Below are 19685 nucleotides of genomic sequence, written 5' to 3'. Positions count from 1 at the left end.
TGATAGGATAGTTTGGATGCAGAAGCATCCTTCTATAGCGAAGTGTTCTATGACAAGGGGAAGCAGGTAGCTGTGCAATAGTCCTGTTAAGCATGCAAAAATTGCTTCTTAGGCATACTTTGGTTTTAAAATCAGTAACTGCAGATAATTTAAGAGCATGAATAAAGAATGCAACCAAATACTGCAACGAGAAAATGTTTTGTATGTATATGAACTGTTGTCTCTGTACCAAACTGGAAACTTTTTGGAAATACAGTGTATCAAGTGGTGTAACACAGATGAAAATAAAGAGAACCAAACAGTTAAGAATCGTGCATTTTTTCTTTTTTCATTTATTTTGACCAAGTAACAAAAGCCTGTATAAGACAGCATTAGGTACCGTTCAACACATTCAGAAACAACTTACATAAGGAAGGGTCCATGCTTCTGAGTCTATTAAAAGTATTTTGTTTCAGGCACACCTGATAAGCTGAAGACCCTAAGAATTCTAGTGTCACCTATCTTAGCTGTATTTATCATGATCAGATTGTAGACGTGACTAAAAGAAATTAATGCATTTGTAAAACTGTGAGTTACTAGTTAAAGACTGAGACTCCTTCGGCCAATATACTGCCCATCGCCTTACGATGTAAGTGGGCTTACAGACATCATTTGAGAGAAGGAAAGAGATGAGTTGGGGAGTTCAAGAAAATAACAGATCTAGCTAACCTACAGGTTTATTTATTTTGCTTTCTGTTCAGGTAAAGGTAAAATTCAGTAATTCAAACCCAAGGAGGACTATACATAGTAATTTAGCATTTGAAGAAGAAAGAAGATACCTAACATATTTCTGCAACTTCCATGCAGAGAAAGCCACTGATGCATTGTTTAATCTTAGTAATCCTGAGAAAATTATATTAATGGATTAAATCAGATAATTTTTGCAAAATCATGTTTGAAATTAATTATGATGGGAATAGAGGAAATACGGATTTCCAATGCTAGATGTAATTGTATAACTGAAGAGGAAGGAGGGACTCTTTATCATCAGAATTAATTATAAACTGGCATATTTTAAGAGCCTTTAAAAGCTACACAAACCCAAGAATGTCCTACACACAAAAAAACATTTGAAATAAATATTCAATAATCTATAAGTTATGACATAAGCAATCAGCATTATGATCAGTACAGTGCCAAATGGCACTATTCTTAAAGAGATGGGGGGAAATACTTATGCATTTTCCATATTCATAACTTACATTATCCAAGATACCACAATTTACATTACATTTCTAATCTAAGCATGTTAATGTAGAAATCTAAGTAAACAAAAATAAAGACCTCCCAAGACTTGCTCCACCCTGGCATTACTGCACTAGCCCTGCAGGATGCAACACTACGAAGTGCACTGACAAAACTTTGGTGGTGGAGAACCCCCATCAATTTTAGTGTCTCTTCCAGAAATAAAGCTTTTAAGAAAGGTGGCATCATACTACATTTAAAATCAGTATTTAAAGAATGTATCTTAATGGATTAAAAATTACAAGTTAGTTTTCAGCACTTTCAGAAAAAAAGCATGGGAAGACACAAGTCCTCATTGTTTAGAGTTACATGTGGTTCTATAATGGAGAGAACCGATTAAAAGGTAAATTTCTAAGTCCAGTTTAACAACTGTGTGAAATATCAATCATTTCAATTTGGTTACACAGCATAGTAGTTTTCAACCCATTTCCTTCAGAAAGGCATTCCCCATATTCCTTCTAATTGTGCTTAAAAACTTAATTCTGAGAAACACACAAAGGCAGGAAATGATTAACCTGTTTTCAACTAACAGACTGTATCAAATCCTTCATCAAGAATAAATATATCTGAATGTTCTGGTCCATTAGAATACCTGTGCAACTTGGGAACTCATTTGTGTCTGTCTTCTTCTCCATAACTGACACAGAGATATCGATATACCTGTATCCTGCAGGCATTTTAATAAAGTTTACTCTATTAAATGTTTGTGTTAGTATAATAAAACTAAAAGGATTGAAATTTAGCTGCAAATTCCATTGAATTAATACAGGCAAAACACAGCCAGATTGCTACTTTTACTGATATGTTGGATATACAGGAATTTTTATTGGTATTATTATTATTTTGAATTTACTTCGTATAAACCTTATACTTTTACAACACATTCAAGAGAGCCACTAAAAGTTCTCTTTTGTGTACTATAGGAAATTGAAATAAGCAACTCTACTGTGTTAATATCTGCAAGTATTTAATATTCAATATAACAATTCCTACAATAATTTAACAATTGGACTCTAGCAATCATCACAAAAACATTCTAAATTCTTCGACCTTGCAGCAAGTGCCTGTGTATGGTTTTCAGACATATCATACATGCAAGGGCTTGAGAAGATCCTTCTAATTCTGACCTGATTTAAAGGTAACTTAGACTGGCAATAAGCAAATTGACTTCTATGTGTCCTAGGGATGCCATGCTTTAAATTAAACATAATTTTCTGGGTTTCGATTTCTTGTTACTCTATCAGAAACATGCCTACAAAGAACATACATGGAAATAGAGCTACTGCAAAACTCCTGAGCCATATTAGCAGGACCCAGATCCAAAACTATTTTATGCATTTGTACTGCCTATATTTGTAGGTACTATTATACTTGCCCATTTATGAATAACAGGAATAAATAACACAAGTGATCCAACTATTGAAACCAAAAGAAAAGTCCATAAGAACATTTGATCAAGCACCTGAGCAATAAATTTCCAGTCTTCAACAACCTAAAAAACAAAGAATATGAGAGTTGGGTCAGTATGTGCAAGTAAAAGATACAGTACCAAACCCTGCAATTCTTAATCACATTTTTCCAATCATGTTCATCGGTAACACATATTAATAACTTTTTATAACAACTCTATGGGCTAGAACAGGACCAAACTTCCATCTATGAAAATGGGTAAGCTATACAGACCACCACTAGATTTTAATGCAGAAACTGACCCTGACAAGCACTGAACATTCTCAGTTACAGAGAGATGAAACCAGTATGCAATTTTCTAGCATACTGCAGGATTTAGGATTCATGCCACAGCCTCATCATAAAGCAGAATTGCCAGGCAGGAGCTAGAAGCAAAAGTTGTATAAAAATACATAACCAACCAAACAAAACACACACACACACACAAAGCACACCTCCCAGACTTTCTGTACTCACTGTACTCTCAATTGTATTATTCATACCCATACACAGTTTTGCAAGTACAGCAGATACAATTGTGCAAGCAAATTTCAACCCTGCCAAACAATTGTATTTGACTTGAACTGGAGCTATCCGCATTTCCTAAGACTTCTGCTTCCCAAGAAGCAAGGCTACAACAGCACGAGACATGCAGGTTTTATTAACAACTTTTTCAATTAAGTCCTGCATTCTCTGGAGCCCAAATAATAAATTACAAGTGTATCCCCAGTTAGCTGTATATTAATTTTTGAGGTTTAGAGTCACAACATTACACCTGAAAAACAAAACCACTTACCACCTCTTTGTCACTCACAAATAGTGTGAGTTCAGTAAGAAAAAGGAAACCCACTCTTACTTTACATTAAATTATATATTTAATATCAAACTATTCTATTTGCGTTGTTTATGCAATGCAGGGGTATTAAATGCTGTTTCAGCAGTACGGTAGATAGATTTATTCAAAATCTAGGCTGAATACCTTGTGATAATGTCAGAATTGAGTCCTGATAGGGTACATTAGAGGAGTTAGCTTATTATTAGGCTAGCATGTAAGAACATGTTCCTGGCAGCCAGCAATTTTGAAGACTGTCACTTCCATATAGATCGAAAGAATCTTCAGAAACAGATAGCATTATCATGAGACCACACAACAAATGTCTCTATTTCTACACAAGCCTGAAAATACCGTTTGTCTCTGAGGTACCAACACTGCTAGCTTAAAAAACTCAGTACGAAAACAGATTTATAATGCTCTTACCCAAATGGTGTAAACATCCATTAAGGAGAGGTCAGAGTGCAAATGTACAGACTGAAAAAAAGCCTTTGACACCTTTTGATTTAATGTAGGGACAAATAATAAGGCTAGAAGAGAACACTCAAGAATTCATCTAGTCCATGTGTGATCTCAGCACAAAATGATCAATGTACAGTTGCAGCTTGTATTTAAACTGATACAAGCTAGGGCATTAAAAATTGGTTTTATCTGGAATTGAAAGCTGCCAAATAATGCTTTGCAATCTTTTAAAGCAAATACATTTTCAGATAGCCTTCAGGTACAACAGTACAATGGAAAATACCTACTTCTCTCATCACAAAAATATCCCGCAGCACCGCAGGTAACAGTTACGGTACCTGCTCTTGTAACAGACAGGTATCTCTGACAATGTGCAACTAACAACAAGAACCGCACAAGAAAGCAAAAAACCCTAAAGAACCCAAGGACTGTATTGTATCAGCCCAGTACCTATAAGAATTCTCAGGATTATACCATACTTCTACTTTTTGTACTTCCACACTTGCACTGTGTGGAAATAATTACACAACTTCTAGCGAAATACAAACACTGGGAATCCCGTAGCACACATTTAATATGCAACTTCATAGTAAACCATTACTTGCTTTTCTAATTTCCAGTTTAAAAAAAAAATGGAGTAATGTGACTAAAACACCCACCTCACGAACTTCATTCTCCTTCATAACATGTCTTCTAATATAGCGGATAGAATCTAGAGCTGCTTCCAAGGTGTTCCTAGATGGTTCTGATCCATTCATATTTCCTGTTTCCTCCTTCTGAGGAAAGTATCTATCCACATGACTTCTCATGCAAAGCAGCTTGGGAAGTCTGTGAAGAAATATCTTGCGAACCCAAGGTGCCATAGCGTTGTGTGTAGATGAAGAACGATGATGGATATTGATAGCAAATACAGTTATCACAATGGACAACGTCACAAATATCATCGTAAACACCAAGTATTCTCCTATAAGTGGAATAACTTTAGAAGATGACGGAATAATCTCTTCAATAACAAGAAGAAACACAGTTAAAGATACCAGTACTGAAGTGCAAAGTGAAATTTTTTCACCTTCATTTGAAGGAAGATAGAAGACAAGGACAGTCAGAAATGAAAGGCCAATACAAGGAATAATGAGAAACAATGTGTAAAAAAGTGGCAAACGTCTAATTATGAACGAATATGTAACAAAAGGATACCAGCAGCATCCATCAGTCCTATTTCCTTTGCTCCCTGTTGCAGTCACTATTTCCCATTCTCCGTTATCAAAAAAGTCTCTTTTGTCAACGTCATAATCTTCAAGAATTAGGTCAACTTGTGAACCATCGTAAGTCCAGGAGCCAAACTTCATAGAGCAGTTCTGGAGGTCGAAGGGGAAGAAGGTTACATCGATAGTACAAGAACTTTTGTAGTTTGCTGGTGGAGTCCAAGCAATGGTGCCATCATATTTCACCACTGTTTTTGTAGATGTTCCCTCAAAACGTCCATCTGCACTGAAAGAAGAGAGATAGATGCATGAAATTAGTGTGGGGAGGGTGTGTGGGGGGGGTGGTTTTAAATAAGAAAATATGTTTTGTTATTGTCATCTCAGCTGTTTCTCCCTTCTCCCTCTCCATAGCCAGCATTCTGTATGTGTAAATAGTTTACAAACAACCAACTTCAGGAGGGTGAAAAATGTTTTCAAGTCATGAAAAGATCTGTGCAACTTTCTGGGGTCCCAATGACTTATGAAAGGATTGTAAAAATCCTGATCTCTAATAGCATGACCAAACTCTGGTCTCTACTGGGAATACAGCACAAAGACTTCTCAATTTGGCCAAATGATAATTATTGAACAAAAAGTTCCCAGAACAGGCAAAATAACACGTGTGCCACCTCCAACTTGAATTTACAGCAACACAATCTCTGCAACAGCGTTTCCTCCTGCCTCACCAATCACGAAATATAAAAGCACAAAGATTCTAAAAATCTGTTAAGTCTCAAAGAAAAAAAAATAAACCCAAACCATTACAGCTGAGTGTACTTCATTCTAAATCCATCCTAAATATGACTTACAACAGCAGGAATTAGTTGCTTCCCTCCCACCACTCTACACTATTAGTTTGTACCCAGCACTGTGCAAGACATGGCTTTTCAATTAAAAAAAGAGTTTGCATGAGGAAATAGAAATAAACTTTTCAGAGAGACTAGATATTCCATACAGAAGCAAAGCAAAACATTTAACATTTAACATGACAATCAAATACATTTGCAGAGGCAAATTCTTCCACAGCTCTACTGAATACTTAGCTCTACCCTTATCTACCCAATGAACCTCCTAGAAGCAGCTTGGACAGTAAAGTTAGAAGAAAATGTATTTTATATGAAAAGATAAAAATCCTACTTGTCATACAACACAATATCTGGAATCCAAATAGAATCTGATGGGACACGAATAGACGTTATTCCAGCATAGTCTTCAGGATTCCACCTTAATCTTACATCTATCCATTCCTGTGGGTATAAGAGACATAACAATTATTATTTTGGGAAAGTTGGTTTAAGCAGGGCAGGACTGGATGAAGATACATACAAATGCAATTAAAACCAGATCAAACAGGCTTCTAAAATTTGCATAGCACAGTGAATTTGCTGAACAGACAGCTTTTTACTTCATCCACTATTTGTCTTCTGTTGCAAGAGCCACTTGACAGTATTTCTGTACCAAACTGAGGAAATTAAAATCTTTATTTAAAGCATGTATACATAAATAAGAGCTATTATAATGCATAGACAATTAAATGTTGTCTATACAATATTTATAGACATAAATTCTGAATGAATAGCAGTGACTTTGGAAGCTGATCGGAAGTAACAAACATTTTCATCACAAAAAAAATCATGCTGCAACTCTCACATGACAGTTGTTCCTATTTCTACCAACAACACTGAAAATAGCCCCACTAAAAGCATAGTGGTACTTTGGGAATTTTATATTTGAACTAAAAGCTCAAGAGGAAAAATTCACATTGCTAAGAATTTACCATCGCATAGAATTTTAAATACATATTTAGGTCAGTTCTCCTCTTATTTGGACTGATTCAACTGCAATAAGTTCTGCAGAAACTCTTAAGAGGGCACAATGCGCTTTCGTTGACATGTTGCCATCTCATACTTGCTGAGCAGTCTCAAAGCTTTCCGGAAAAGAAAAACTTGCCCTAAAATTACGCTTACTTGTAAAGAAGGGAATGGGAAGCAACAGGGAGGAAAAAACCAAAGAAATAGCCCAACAAAAGTAATTCAGGAAGCCAGTAAGTATAATCAGGGTGTGCAGACATTCTTCTAAGTTAAATCAAGAATGATGTGTGGGCAGCATTTCCCAGGTTAAAGTGGCCGCTTAGTTTATCACTGGATTCTGACTAGTATAAAACCTGAGGCCTTTTCCTGCCCACACACTTAAGAGGAAAAGGTAGTTCTATATAGCAAACATATAAAACTTTGAAAGTGAAATTCTTCAGTGATGTTTATCTGATCATCTCAAACACCGCATACGAGAGAGATATTAAAAAACTGTTATACAAAAGACTACACAAACCCATCCTTTTTTAATAAAGAAAGAAAACTTATGTACTGAAGCAGTAACTTTCATGGTTGGATATACACACCTTGGAATATTAAATACCCATGCGATGCCGTTATCAGATTTCTTCACATTGTAATTTTTTCTATATGTATCTTTTTTGTTTGGTTGGGTTTTTAAGAGTTTTTCTAACAAATAATCCTTTAAAGCATTTCTAGGGATTGTTTTTAAAGTAACTATGTAAAATAAAAATTCATGCTACAGATAAGGCTTTTCAAATATACAATGAATTAGAAAAGTTTCCTCCAACTTTTGACCTACACTTGCGAAGCTTCACAATTTTCCATCGCTATTTGACACATACCTGCTTCAACCAGACATTTGTTGTCATCAATTGATTTTTCTCATCCTATAAAAATAAAGTATATTTGATGTCAAAAATTTGCACAGTACATTCATAGTAACTAGTGCTAGTTCAGAGGTCTGTAACTTCAAATGCAAACCACACTTCTAAAAGCATTCCAGTCACTAGAATTATGACATTTGATTATTCAGCTGTTAACAGTGAGATATTTCCCCTTCTATGTCTCTTTCCTTCCTTCCATTTTTTTTCTTGGAGTGTATTTTATGCAGTCTTACTGGTTTTCTATGGAAACATAAAGGAACAGCCACCACGTGGAAGAAAAACTCCTCTTACAGTTATAAGTACTGAATTCAGTTTGTACAAAATATTCTGAAGTGGAAAAATAATCTGGTTGATCTCTTCTCCATCACAGGCTACATGTGATATATATCACATGTGTATCAATATCTACATCCAAGAGATAGTATTCCTTATTATGGAAGTGGTACATTTGAGGGATTAAGGGGTTTTTGCTGCTTAAAGGGGGAAAAAAAACAAGCAGTGTTTGCAAGTGTTCCTGAATTTTACAGACATTAGACTGATAAAAGGTTAAAATTATGAAGTTTTCCCACTGAATAAATAAATTAAAACACAACTAAATCCCTGGGCTTAAGAATTTCACTGACATTCTCCCCATCCAAAAAAACCAAACCACTAAACCTAAGAGCCGTTTGCCTTCCCAACCTCTGCCGTCGCTTCTTTGTGCCCCATCTACAACGCATTTTTTATTATGCTGATAATAATTCTAGAGGTTTCATCTATTGTGTTTAAGCTAAAATATGCACAGTTACTTCATATGACATTATCTTGCAGGATTTTAAGAATGGGGAGAACAAACAAGCAATCAAAACTCCCAAATAATATACTAGACATACCACATCTACTAGCTGGGAGATTGCAAGGCCAAACTTGATTTTTATTGTGTCGTTCAAGCGTTCCACTGGACGAACCCATCTTTGATAGTCTTCAAATAAATGTTTAAACAAGCGATCTTCACTTTTAGCAATAAAAGAAGGTTCAGATATACCTATATAAAAAAATAAGAATTAATTAACCCTGCTTTAAATGAAGAGTGTGTATCTGCATTCCTGTGTTCAAAGACCTACAGCTATGTTTATGCAGAGTTAAATTTCTCATTCTAGCCCCATTCCTCTGGAAGCATGACACAGATGTTGGAAGTAGAATTTTATAGAATTATAGATACAAATCTGTATTATATATAGGTTTATATATAACACACACATACAGGTTTTATTAGCATCTTCATATCATTATCTCTTAAAACCAGTATCTCTTAAGTACACTAAGATAATTTTAGTAACAAAGGCAAAATGCACTTGTATCATTTACCCGGTGCTTCTATGGAACTTCACTAAAACTGAAAGCTTATCTATGAGGGAATGAAGTTCTATCATTGTACAACAAGGTGGTACTTTTTAAAGCTTCCATCCATACTCTACAGGTCTCTAGCATGTTGTTTAACTCTCACTCCAGCTTGAAACATCAGTCTCTTCATGTTTTGTACATTATTTCTTCAAAGTTTCGTCACATCTATGATGTATAAGCTTTGTAGTAGTTGCAGAACATTTCTCCCTACACTGGTGTCTTAAATACATGTGCCAACCCATTTACCAGTTTATCCTCCACCTATTCTAATGTTATATTGACTGTAAGGCACCTTTCTAGTTAAGTAAATGTATACATTCCGTTAATTCTTTTTCACTGTCCTCAAGGAGTCATTTCAGTGCCTGGAGGCTGCTGATGGAATGGAATGGTAAAAAAAAAATCTTTGTATAGCTTACGAAGAAGTGGAAACCAAAGGTCTTCTTTTGTTTCCTGCAGGAATGGAATACAGGGCAGAGCTTTGGGGGGTGGAAGGGAAATGTACAAACTGCAGGCAGAGAGCAGACCGGAGCCTATAAAAGAGATGCAAGTTGTCCTAAAGCACCCCAGTGAAGCAACCACTGGCCTTTATCTTGGAAATCCACAAAAAATGAGGGGTTTACCAATGTGGTTTCAGTGAAGTGCAACAGTAGATACCCTGCTACCCCCAAAAAAGGCAAAGCTTAAGAGAAACCATGGGAGAAAAAACACGAAAAACATATATATCCTAATACATAATCCTAAATAACAAAAGAAGGACAAACTTGGGGAAGATATGGAGAGGGGAGGCAAAAAAAAGCAAAACCAGTGTCTAGCTAGGTAACTTGAACAGCTTTCAAAGGCAGTGTGAAAGACCTGAAGAAGACCACTGCCTCAAGAAGCAGCACGAGCAACACACATTTGGCCTTTTGAAGGGCAAAGCTCCAAAAGGGTCTCCAGTCGCCAGACAGAAGTCAGAGCAACCACCAGAAGACATGAACATTTGCCCTGGACAAAAATTTTTGCTACTCACCAATGAAATTTAAACTGACTGAAAATACTGCTGAGAAAAGACCTAACTAGTTAGCTTTGGGAACAAAGTAAACCAAAGAAAGATACTCACAACCATCTCTTTTTAATGCAGATTTAAAATACTATACCATTACATAAATGTATGGCGTGACCTCTCTAGAAACAATGTGCTCACTAACAGCATCCATCTAAAAAAAGATATATCAGAAGCAGAAAAGCACTGGAGAATGTCATAAACAGATTAAAACCAGGGACAGTCATCCATGCAAGGAGAGATTTAAAAGATTAACATTATTTTGTTTGGAAAGGAGGTGAATTTACTGGACATAACAGAAGTAGATAAAGTGCTGAAAAATATACGCAGAAAACCCCCTGATGGCATTTAACCTTGCTCATAAAATAAGGTAAAGGAAACAAGAGCATCAATCAAAGGCAGTCTGAACAATTTCTATTTGGAGTTGTACCATTAACATTCAGCAAATCAGAGATTATTAGATACTGCAGAGGACTAAAATTTCAGAGTTGCCTGGGATTACTAAACTGTCAGTTGTACCTGGGAGCATCATCACTGCACAGGGTACCAGTGCATGTTCCAACACAGCCTCCAGAATCCACCTCTGAATTGGATCAGGGGGTTGCTGCCTTGCATTTGGTGCAGAGGCTTGGCTAACACCATTTAAACCATTAATTTAGATGGACCTACTCCTGTGTGACTCCGACCACTGCAGCCCAGACAACTGAGACAGGCAGCTGAAGTCTTAAGTTCCCTCCCATTCTTCAAAGTGCTTTAGTGACAGCAGCCACTTTCTGCTGCGCTGCAAAGATCAGCAGATCCTTTGGGCAGAACATCCAAAGTGCTGCAAAGCCCAATCACAGGAGAATTCCCTGCCTTCTGCACTGCAGGTCTGGGGAAGTTAGTGTTACTTATTGTGAATACTAACTGGATTTTCTCTGAAATTTCATAGTAGGAACAAAAGCAAAATGTAGCTTCGGGAATAGAATCAGCAAAGTGGGAGCAACAAGACACCTTCTCCCTCCAAATCTTACCATACTGCTACTGAATGGTTGCTGTTGCAGGCCAGATCTACATTTGGATTTTAAGACAGTTCACCCTTCTGTTTCAAAACACAAATCTACACCTGTTTACAGTGTATTTCATTAATTCACAATCCTAGTGTTATTCAAGATGCATTATTTGTACATGCTCAACAACTTAACATCTTTCCTTTTTGAGGTTCTTGACAGGTGGGTTGTGTAACAGCAGAAAACTAATGAGCAACTTGCATTGTACAATTGGGCACACCTTAGATGGATACATGAAAACACACAGGACAGAAGAATTACTGCCAAAATGGAACCAGTAACAAGACGTTACACACACACACATTACCTTCACAGTTATTAGGTTAAAATACGTTTATTTTTATTGATACCTTAGGTTCAGTGTATCCTTACTAGCCAAGGAATCTTTCTTACCTGTAACTATACATAGATTTGCCAAGTCCTACTTCTTACAGACATCCAAAACAACGTTTCCTGAAGACGCAACTTAATTTCTCTATTTCTATATCCCTATTTCCTGAATTATGGATGTTTTGTGAATATTTCAGCCTAATGTTTCAAAAATACTTGATTTTCGTATTAGCATTAATTACATTTCCCTTTTACGGTTACAATCTCAGCTGAGTTTTTTGTGCAATCTGAGCATGACTCTGCAGCTGGGTATTCTCTCGCCACTAATTGACCTTGAAGCAATGCAGAGGCAAAGTTGCACTTTCCCCAGTCCTGTGTTCCTGTAAGATGACCTTCTGTACAGAAACACAGCACCTTCAGGGTAGATGCTATTTCCAGATTAAGCTTCTCTTAAAACACAGCATCTTCCTAGTTACGTTGAATGGGAATATGTTCCTTTACCACTTTCAGATACTTATGGGAGGGGTTTCAAATATTCCATGCTTGCACCTACAGTATACTCACTGAGTAACAATACAGTTAAACTGTTTTGGTGGGTTTTTTTCTATCACAGAAATAGCCACACTTCTTCATATTTCTAATTTATTTTGTTATTTAATAAGCTGGGGCATAGTTGTCTATAAAAGGCAGCTTGTACAAAGGAATGCCCCATGAGGAGGCTGCAGTAACCAGGTATTAACAGTTGACAAAAGTAAAATCAATAACCACCCCTACATTTCCATATTTTATTCAGTAGGACCACTCAGCTCACTTGTTACACAGACCATATATCTTTGATTTCACTTGTCTGTGTGCTTTTAAGATTTTAATACTGGGGTATCAATCCCAACAAAAAAAAAGAAGAACTGGTGGTAAGCACAAAAACAAACAGAAGAGAGGAAAAGAGGTAAAATGCAGCTAGTGCCTAAAGGCTGCAGACTAGCTATGCTGGTTGGAGGAAATTAGAAAGTGGTTAGAACCTGTGACTAGCAAGATTAGCAACGAACTAACCTGCAGTACAAATCTCATACTAAATCAGAAGGTAAGGGATTATGGAAGCACTTCTCCCTGCTACTACCTCACTGTACTGAATAAAAATTAGATCTGTAGCAATTCTATGCATGCCTGTATTTGTGTGGCTTTATTTCTGTTGAGGTCAGGTAACTTCTCTAGTCTAAATCAAAGGTAGCTGTCTATATCGTTCAGTGATAAATTCTAACAATGTTTACTTTATAACTGACACCTGAAACTCTTCTCCGTTCACTCCCTCTCAGCATGATTCCATCAGCAGCAAAACCCCCTCAATCACATAAGAAAACATTGGATGGCAGAATTCTGAAAAAGGAGACAAACATCTATGCACAAAGCACACCAATGATTCAAATCCTTTCAACTTTGAACTAGTTGGAACACACTTCTGACAAATATTAAGTAGAAATTCTAATTACACAGCTGACCTCAGCACAATAGTATTTAAAAAACCAAATCTAACATTTCCTCCCAAAACATTTAATCAAAGTACTTTGAAAGAGCTACTTAGAAAAGAGAAGGAAGCATTACATGGGTTTCAGATGCATGACAGAACATGCACATGTCTATTCCTTTGGTTAACATCCTCAAGTAAAGGTTCCACCATTGCTGCTAATGGCAGGCTTTTCTGAATGCTTCAGTTAAATTACAGAAGTGCTATTCTTTTGTAAAATCCATCTTTTTACATTATTTCTTACTGTACCAATTACAGGATGAAATTTATTAGGATCTTCATATAATTTAGCAGCAGTATTCTTTTCATAGAATTGTCAGTGGAACTTTTACTGTTACAGCTATGCCTCATATCTTTTCATGTCATTTTGTTTGTTTGTTTTTTAATGAGAGTACATCACAGTCCATGTTTCTCAAAATAAACTTCCTTTGAACGCTATATCTCTCTGTGCTTCCTTATATAAAGTGTCTAAGAGCCACATCGGCATCGCACGTGCATCACTGGTCCTCTCACTTTAAATAGTTTGCTCAAAGCATTTTCTAATTGCTATAATTGAGTGTTACTGATTTCAGGTTTTTCTTTGGATCACTTCTGCCTGCATTTTCAAGAGCGATCACAGGAGCAGGGAAATGGTCACTTTTAGAAGCTGAATGTCCTAATGTTAAGATGTGGACTCAGAAGGAACGTATTTTTCTAATGCAGATTGATAATCATATCCTAGTGTAATGAAAGAGAACACTATAAGGACAGTAAGCTTAGAAAAATATCCATACTTTGTAGTTAACATTCAATTTTTAACAGTGTGCTATCGTAACATATAAACTGTTATCCACAAATCTAACTATGACAAACTACAAGACAACTAATAGTTTGCCTACAAACTAGGAAGGTGAATGGATATATACAGTACACCTGCCTGCAGTACACACTAGTGTATTTGTTCAGATGATGCTGTGATTTATTTGTTTTTAAACTAACACATTTTACATGATTTATAACAATAGAAGCACTTTGAAGCCTAGAAGCACAATGGTAACTGTTTAAACCTGACTCTCAAACTGTTCAGTGGTCATTTTGAGAGGAAAGAAGAGTTTTCCACCTTTCTTACAAACTTGTCCTACAGCGGACATCAGAGCTTTTCCTCCTTTCAGTTTACAGCTGTTCCCCCAAAAATCTATTCACATCACAGTATTTGGTAGCTGGTGACAATTCTAACTACAAGTCACCTTTATATTGCAGCAGACAGGAAAAAGAACAAGATCATGCTGAGTATTAACAACACAGACCTCTCTGTCTGAGCCTCCCTTTACATTTTAAAGAATCTCCCACAACTACTTCATTAAGCAGAAAAGATATGTAACATATCAAATTAAGTATAGAATGGAAGTTCTATTTCTGTACTGATTCCCCGCTTCCTTTAAAAGGATGGTGAGTCATGCTTTCTACTTCTCCTTCTATGCTTTAGCAATTGCCAAGAATTCAACCGCTAAGAGTCAAACATTTGGTTAACAGTAATCATTTAGAGACATCGAAATCACTTTTACTAGAATGTCTGTGAGTCTAAGCAGGATTACAAACTCTGTTCAATTTACTGAACAAGAGTCAGAAAAGCCAGCTATTAAATTCTGTACTTCCTAGAAGTACCTTTTCTCCCCTGTTCAAACGTAAGGCCAAAGCCCATCACTACACCTACAAGCAGGAAAAGGTGGCTATTCTTGACCATTTCTTGGGTGGATTTTCTGCAAATCTGGGTTTAGTTCAGATTTGTCAGAGCTTGTCTTGTGATTTCTAAAGACAAATATTAAGTAGTCAGATTTAGTTCAGATTTAGTTCAGAGCTTGTCTTGTGATTTCTAAAGTTGAGAGTACAAAAGTGACAGCCTTGTATTTCAACCCCTGATGCCTGGCAGCTGCTAGCTGCTTCAGGGATTTTAAGGATTGTTCCATGGCTTTCAAGTTACTGGGAGGATTTCTGCCTTCTCTCTTACCCAGCACATCAGTCTCCTGCTGATCGGTAGCAAAATCAAATGGTGTACTGTGGACATGAACCTATCAAGGATAGGTTCTTGCAATACTGCTTAGCACTTACCAATACAAACAGAGGTACAAGAACTGCACATTGAAAGCAGGAAAGATGTTTCTTACACTCAAATTTAAAAGATTAAAATTTCTGGCTTGATAATGTCAAAGAATTAACTATTAACTATTCCCTAATAGCTGAATATCAAGGGATAATTATGGCCCATAATAATTAATGCATTTACAAGTTTGATTAATAATGGCATAATATACTGCCGTGTAGTTTGTAGCTAATCAAGAAATAGATACTATCAATTACACCGTTTAGATTAAGATCTAACTGGAGCACAAACCATTCCTTTTCAAATACCCGTGCTATGGAATCTACTGTAAACCACACTGCATGCCGAACAGCTTCCTGAACTCTACACTGAGGCTATTGCCACCAGCAGTATCCTGATTAACAGCCACCTACAGCACTAACATTACAGGCCCGTGGCATGGCACAGCATTTCCTCCTCAGTTCATCAACACTAACATGTTCCACTCAGCTTTGAGCAGACAGAACTGTAATCCCTTCCCACTGCCCAACAGCCAGAGCTCATGAAAAGGCTGCCTCACTTCAGGATGTCTCAGGGTAAAAATCCTGCTCGCTCTGAAGCCAGGGGGACTTTTATTGTAACAGATCCAGGATTTTGCCATCTCTCTTTAGACCGCTTTTAAGAATTGCATGGTTTTCACTGACTGTTGACCAGTCGATAGGGACTGAAGATGGACTATGAAGACTACATTGACGTATGCTGAATGCAAGCAGCAAAAGCATGCTTACAAGTGTGGAAAGCACAAGGAGTAAAAGGAAGAACAAGCACGTAGATTCTTAAAATTAGAACCATCGATTCATACTGATTTAGACGGGATGCATCATCAAAGTAAACACAAATCCAAAATTTATGTAAGCCAATGAGCTTCAGGCTTTGGGCTTCTCCCAAGTTGCCAGTGCAGTCCTGGGTGCTGCAGATGTTCTTCACTTGGCAGTAACTTCTGCCACAGAAGCATTTTGCTTGTACAGCTCAATTCCAGTCTTGGATACACTGGAACATACAAGCCTATGGCTAACAGAAATAAGATACCCTGTTCAGGAATCAGATGCAGAGTAGATGTCAGAATATACACTATCATACAAAAATCAGGTTTCACCATTCTGAAAAGTGGGAAACTGAGTACTTCCTTCTGCAGCTCCTACAAAATCAGCACAGGCATTTCTCCTCAAATCAATGCTCACATTTCTCTTACTAAGAATCTCTAAAGAAAGCCCAAAATATTTTAAAAGGAAAATCACAAGAAACCCCTACAAGAGGGAAGGTTTGCAGGCTCCTGTTTGCCAGGGAGAAGGATCCAATCTATTAAACTGAGTGGAGAAAGCTTGGGTGTATGAACTCTCAAGAAAACACTACCACAGGTCTGCAGCACAGCACAGCGGTACCGTATAGGTGCACACAGTATAGGTGGTGCTTCAACCAATTCAATTTGTGCATTTAAGTCTTGCCTATTAGATTAAGAGCAAAGAACAAAACTTACAACTTGTTTGTATTTTAAATGAGCATGAATTCTGTCTGGTCAAATCAGAGTTACCCAGGATAAAGGATTAGTTCACCTCTGGACTACTAACTGAAAGAAAAAACAAATTCATTTACAAGTACTCTTAAAGTATCAAAACCCAAGTCATGTCCACAAACCACGTTCACTCATTAAAATGATTACTGTACCACATGCAAACCAACACCTCTAAAATAATGGTAACCGTATGTACATGATACTCTGATCTAGATTATTTCCATTGGCCCTGTATTTTAATAATAGAAAGTTGTAACATTTTGCATCTTCTTAACAGCAGATTTCATTTGATTTTAGACCAAGCAAAATGTGAAAAGAAAATCTGATCCTGTGACCAGTTCTCAATGAAATCAAAACTGTTGGCTAGTGCCAAAAGGCAAAATTTGGCTTAACCTGACTGCAGTTAACTCTAAACAGTCATACATACATCATACAATGCAATCATCTCCTACAGGACTACCTTCTCTCATGAGGAGAAACACCATTCTCCAAATACCGAGACAAAGAATAATCTCTTAAACCACATTTAGCAAAACCAGGCTGCGGTTCCGTATGTGGAATTAAACCCAAGGTGTCGATACAATTTGCTCTCTATAAACCATACTTACAATCTTTTTTTTTTTTTTCCCGGTTTTGAGCTAATATTAAAAAGGTCGGTTTTATTCTTCATTCATTTCCTTTCTGCTTGTGAGCACTGCAGTTATGACTCCGAGACATTCTGCAGAACTCCTCACAAAGTACCCGTAAATTACACAAAAGCAATGCTTTAAAGTAACTATTTCTAAATAGTTCTTTGAAAGAGCATCGATTTTGCTCCTTTAATCTCGGTGTAATTTTATAAGCACTTCAGCCTCATGTGCTACTTTACATCCTTCAACTCTGAAAGCAGCATCCTGACGGAAGAGGGGACCGGCTCTTCTGAAGTTAAAGAAACGATGCATAAGCAAACTAAAACCAATTCTGTTGTAAGTCATTCAGAGGAACATTGTGCAGCCCGATCCACAGGCGACGTTGCAATCGTTCCCATACATCGCGTCAATTCACCCCCAGCAGGGGCTAACACAAGTGCACGCACCACCAACCTGCACCTGCCGCTCTCCCGAGCGGGCGGGCAGCGCAAACGCCGACAGCCTCGGCACCCGCAGATCGCTATATACTCGTTTAGGAAGCGTTAACACCCGGGCGATGAAACGTGGCGCACCCCAAAAGCCGCCCCGTGGCACCGCGGCCTCCGCAGGGTCACGTCAGTGTTTGTAAACGCTCACCCGTCCCTCAGCACCCCTCGGGCACCGCCGCAACCCCGCTCCACCGGCCACCAGCCCCGGCAGCGGCCTCGCCTCCTCCTCCTCCGCCCAAAAGTTGCCCTCGCGGTGCGCGGCCGCCTCAGCCCCGGCAGCGCTCTCCCCTCACGCAGAGCCCGCCACGCTCCCCTCAGGGCAAGCGCCCTCCTCCCGCCGCTGCCCACCGCGCTGCGGACCCAGGACCGGCACAGGCGGGGAGGCGGCGGCGGCTCGGCAGACCCCTGGTCTCTGGCAGGCTTACGCGGACCCGGGGCTCAGAGGTGCCCTCCGACTCCGTCCCGGCTCCCCGCCGAAGCAGCCGCCCTCTCCTCCCTCCTCCCTGGCGCCCCGCTGCCCTTCACCCGCCCTGAAGCGCCTTACCCGTGTGCGGGGCGCGAGCGGCGGGGCCGGCTCCGGGCTGGCCGAGAAAGGGCGCGAAGAAGCAGGTGAGGAGGAGCAGGGGGCGGCCGCAGCGCAGCCGGGCCCCGCACTCGGCCATGGCTGGGGCACGGCCCCCGCTGCTTCCCGGCCCCGCGCCGAGCACCGGGCGCAGCGGTGGGGGCAGCCGCGCCCCCGGTGCAGGGTTGGCCACGCCCCGCCGCGGAGCCGTGAGGGGGGGGCGGCGGCCTCGGCAAGGCCCCTTGGGGTGCTGTGGGGACGGCCCCGCTTCGGGCGGGAAGCGGCCCCCGCGGGGCAGGTACGGGCGGGGGGAGCCGCAGCGGTGCCCGGGGCGCCGCGCCCCCGCCAGTGCCACCGTTACTCACGCAGCTCCTCCCGCAGGTGCCTCAGCCAACCGCGGCGGCAGCGGTGTCCAGCGGGGCCGGCAGCCCTAAATCCACCCGGGGACAGGGGGCAGCCGCTGCCCCCTTTGAACCGTGGACCGGGAGGGTGCCACTGCGGGTGACAGCGAGGAGAAAAGCCCGGCACCAAGGAACTTCAGACTTCCGCTGCACAGGAAACACCCCGCGGCTGGGTTTTTAAGTTTCTAAACCAGAATGTTTTGGAACTTCTAATCAAAAATAGATGAGCTGATGCAAGCTAAAAAGTACCCAGGATAGTTCCGTTTCTACGTACGTTATAGATACATAACATAAAATGGATGCTCTGTACAAAAACACACCTTTTTTTCTCTCTCAGCGAAACAAAACGCTGTTACGAAAGACGGCTTTAAATCCACCAACCGTGCAATGCAGCGAATTGTTTTCCCCTAAATCATCCCAATGGAAACACTCAGTGGATGTGTTGCCACACAGAACAGCAGCATCTGCCATTAATGAATTCTTTACATTTAAGGATCTTTACAGAGAGCACAGCTGTGGAAAGAAGGGCTAAATGGGTCTGCAGGGTGTTAATCAGCTGCTACGTGATAAATACGATTCCTCAGAAATAAAATGGACCCTGTTCAGCTCAAATAATTTTAGCAACTTTGAATTTTCTTACCATGAACATTACCCAAA

General features: G+C 39.2%; 1 protein-coding gene across 2 annotated transcripts; it reads right to left on the bottom strand.

Moving 5' to 3' along the window:
* Positions 1 to 311: 311 nt before the first annotated feature.
* On the bottom strand, positions 312 to 18863 carry CHRNA5 (cholinergic receptor nicotinic alpha 5 subunit). Of its 2 annotated transcripts, none has more exons than XM_061447256.1 (6): positions 18610 to 18863; positions 8863 to 9014; positions 7949 to 7993; positions 6409 to 6518; positions 4687 to 5518; positions 312 to 2776 (listed from the first exon to the last, which is right to left on the bottom strand). In XM_061447256.1, the coding sequence occupies exons 1-6, from the start codon at positions 18725 to 18727 to the stop codon at positions 2615 to 2617; spliced, it is 1419 nt and encodes a 472-aa protein (XP_061303240.1). In that variant the 5' UTR covers positions 18728 to 18863; the 3' UTR covers positions 312 to 2614. The 2 variants fall into 2 exon arrangements, with proteins under 2 accessions (XP_061303240.1, XP_061303241.1); XM_061447257.1 differs by lacking the exon at positions 18610 to 18863 and adding an exon at positions 16913 to 17926.
* Positions 18864 to 19685: the final 822 nt, after the last annotated feature.

Source organism: Pezoporus flaviventris, unplaced genomic scaffold, assembly GCF_033815535.1.
Source record: "Pezoporus flaviventris isolate CSIRO_AGI_PZ_B2104156 unplaced genomic scaffold, CSIRO_AGI_Pfla_v1 ptg000006l, whole genome shotgun sequence".
NCBI classification, from domain to species: Eukaryota; Metazoa; Chordata; class Aves; order Psittaciformes; family Psittacidae; genus Pezoporus; species Pezoporus flaviventris.
Note: the sequence above shows the minus strand (reverse complement) of the source record. Positions and strands in the feature narration are given on the sequence as shown.

Bases quoted from the DNA above. Each gene is read 5' to 3' on its own strand.
- CHRNA5 (XM_061447256.1), bottom strand. From the start codon at position 18,727: ATGGCCGAGTGCGGGGCCCGGCTGCGCTGCGGCCGCCCCCTGCTCCTC. The intron at 7,994-8,862 runs GTATGTCTAGTA...TTATTTTTATAG, and splicing joins TCTCCCAGCTAGTAGATGTG to GATGAGAAAAATCAATTGAT. The intron at 6,519-7,948 runs GTATGTGTCAAA...TTATACCCACAG, and splicing joins CAAATGTCTGGTTGAAGCAG to GAATGGATAGATGTAAGATT.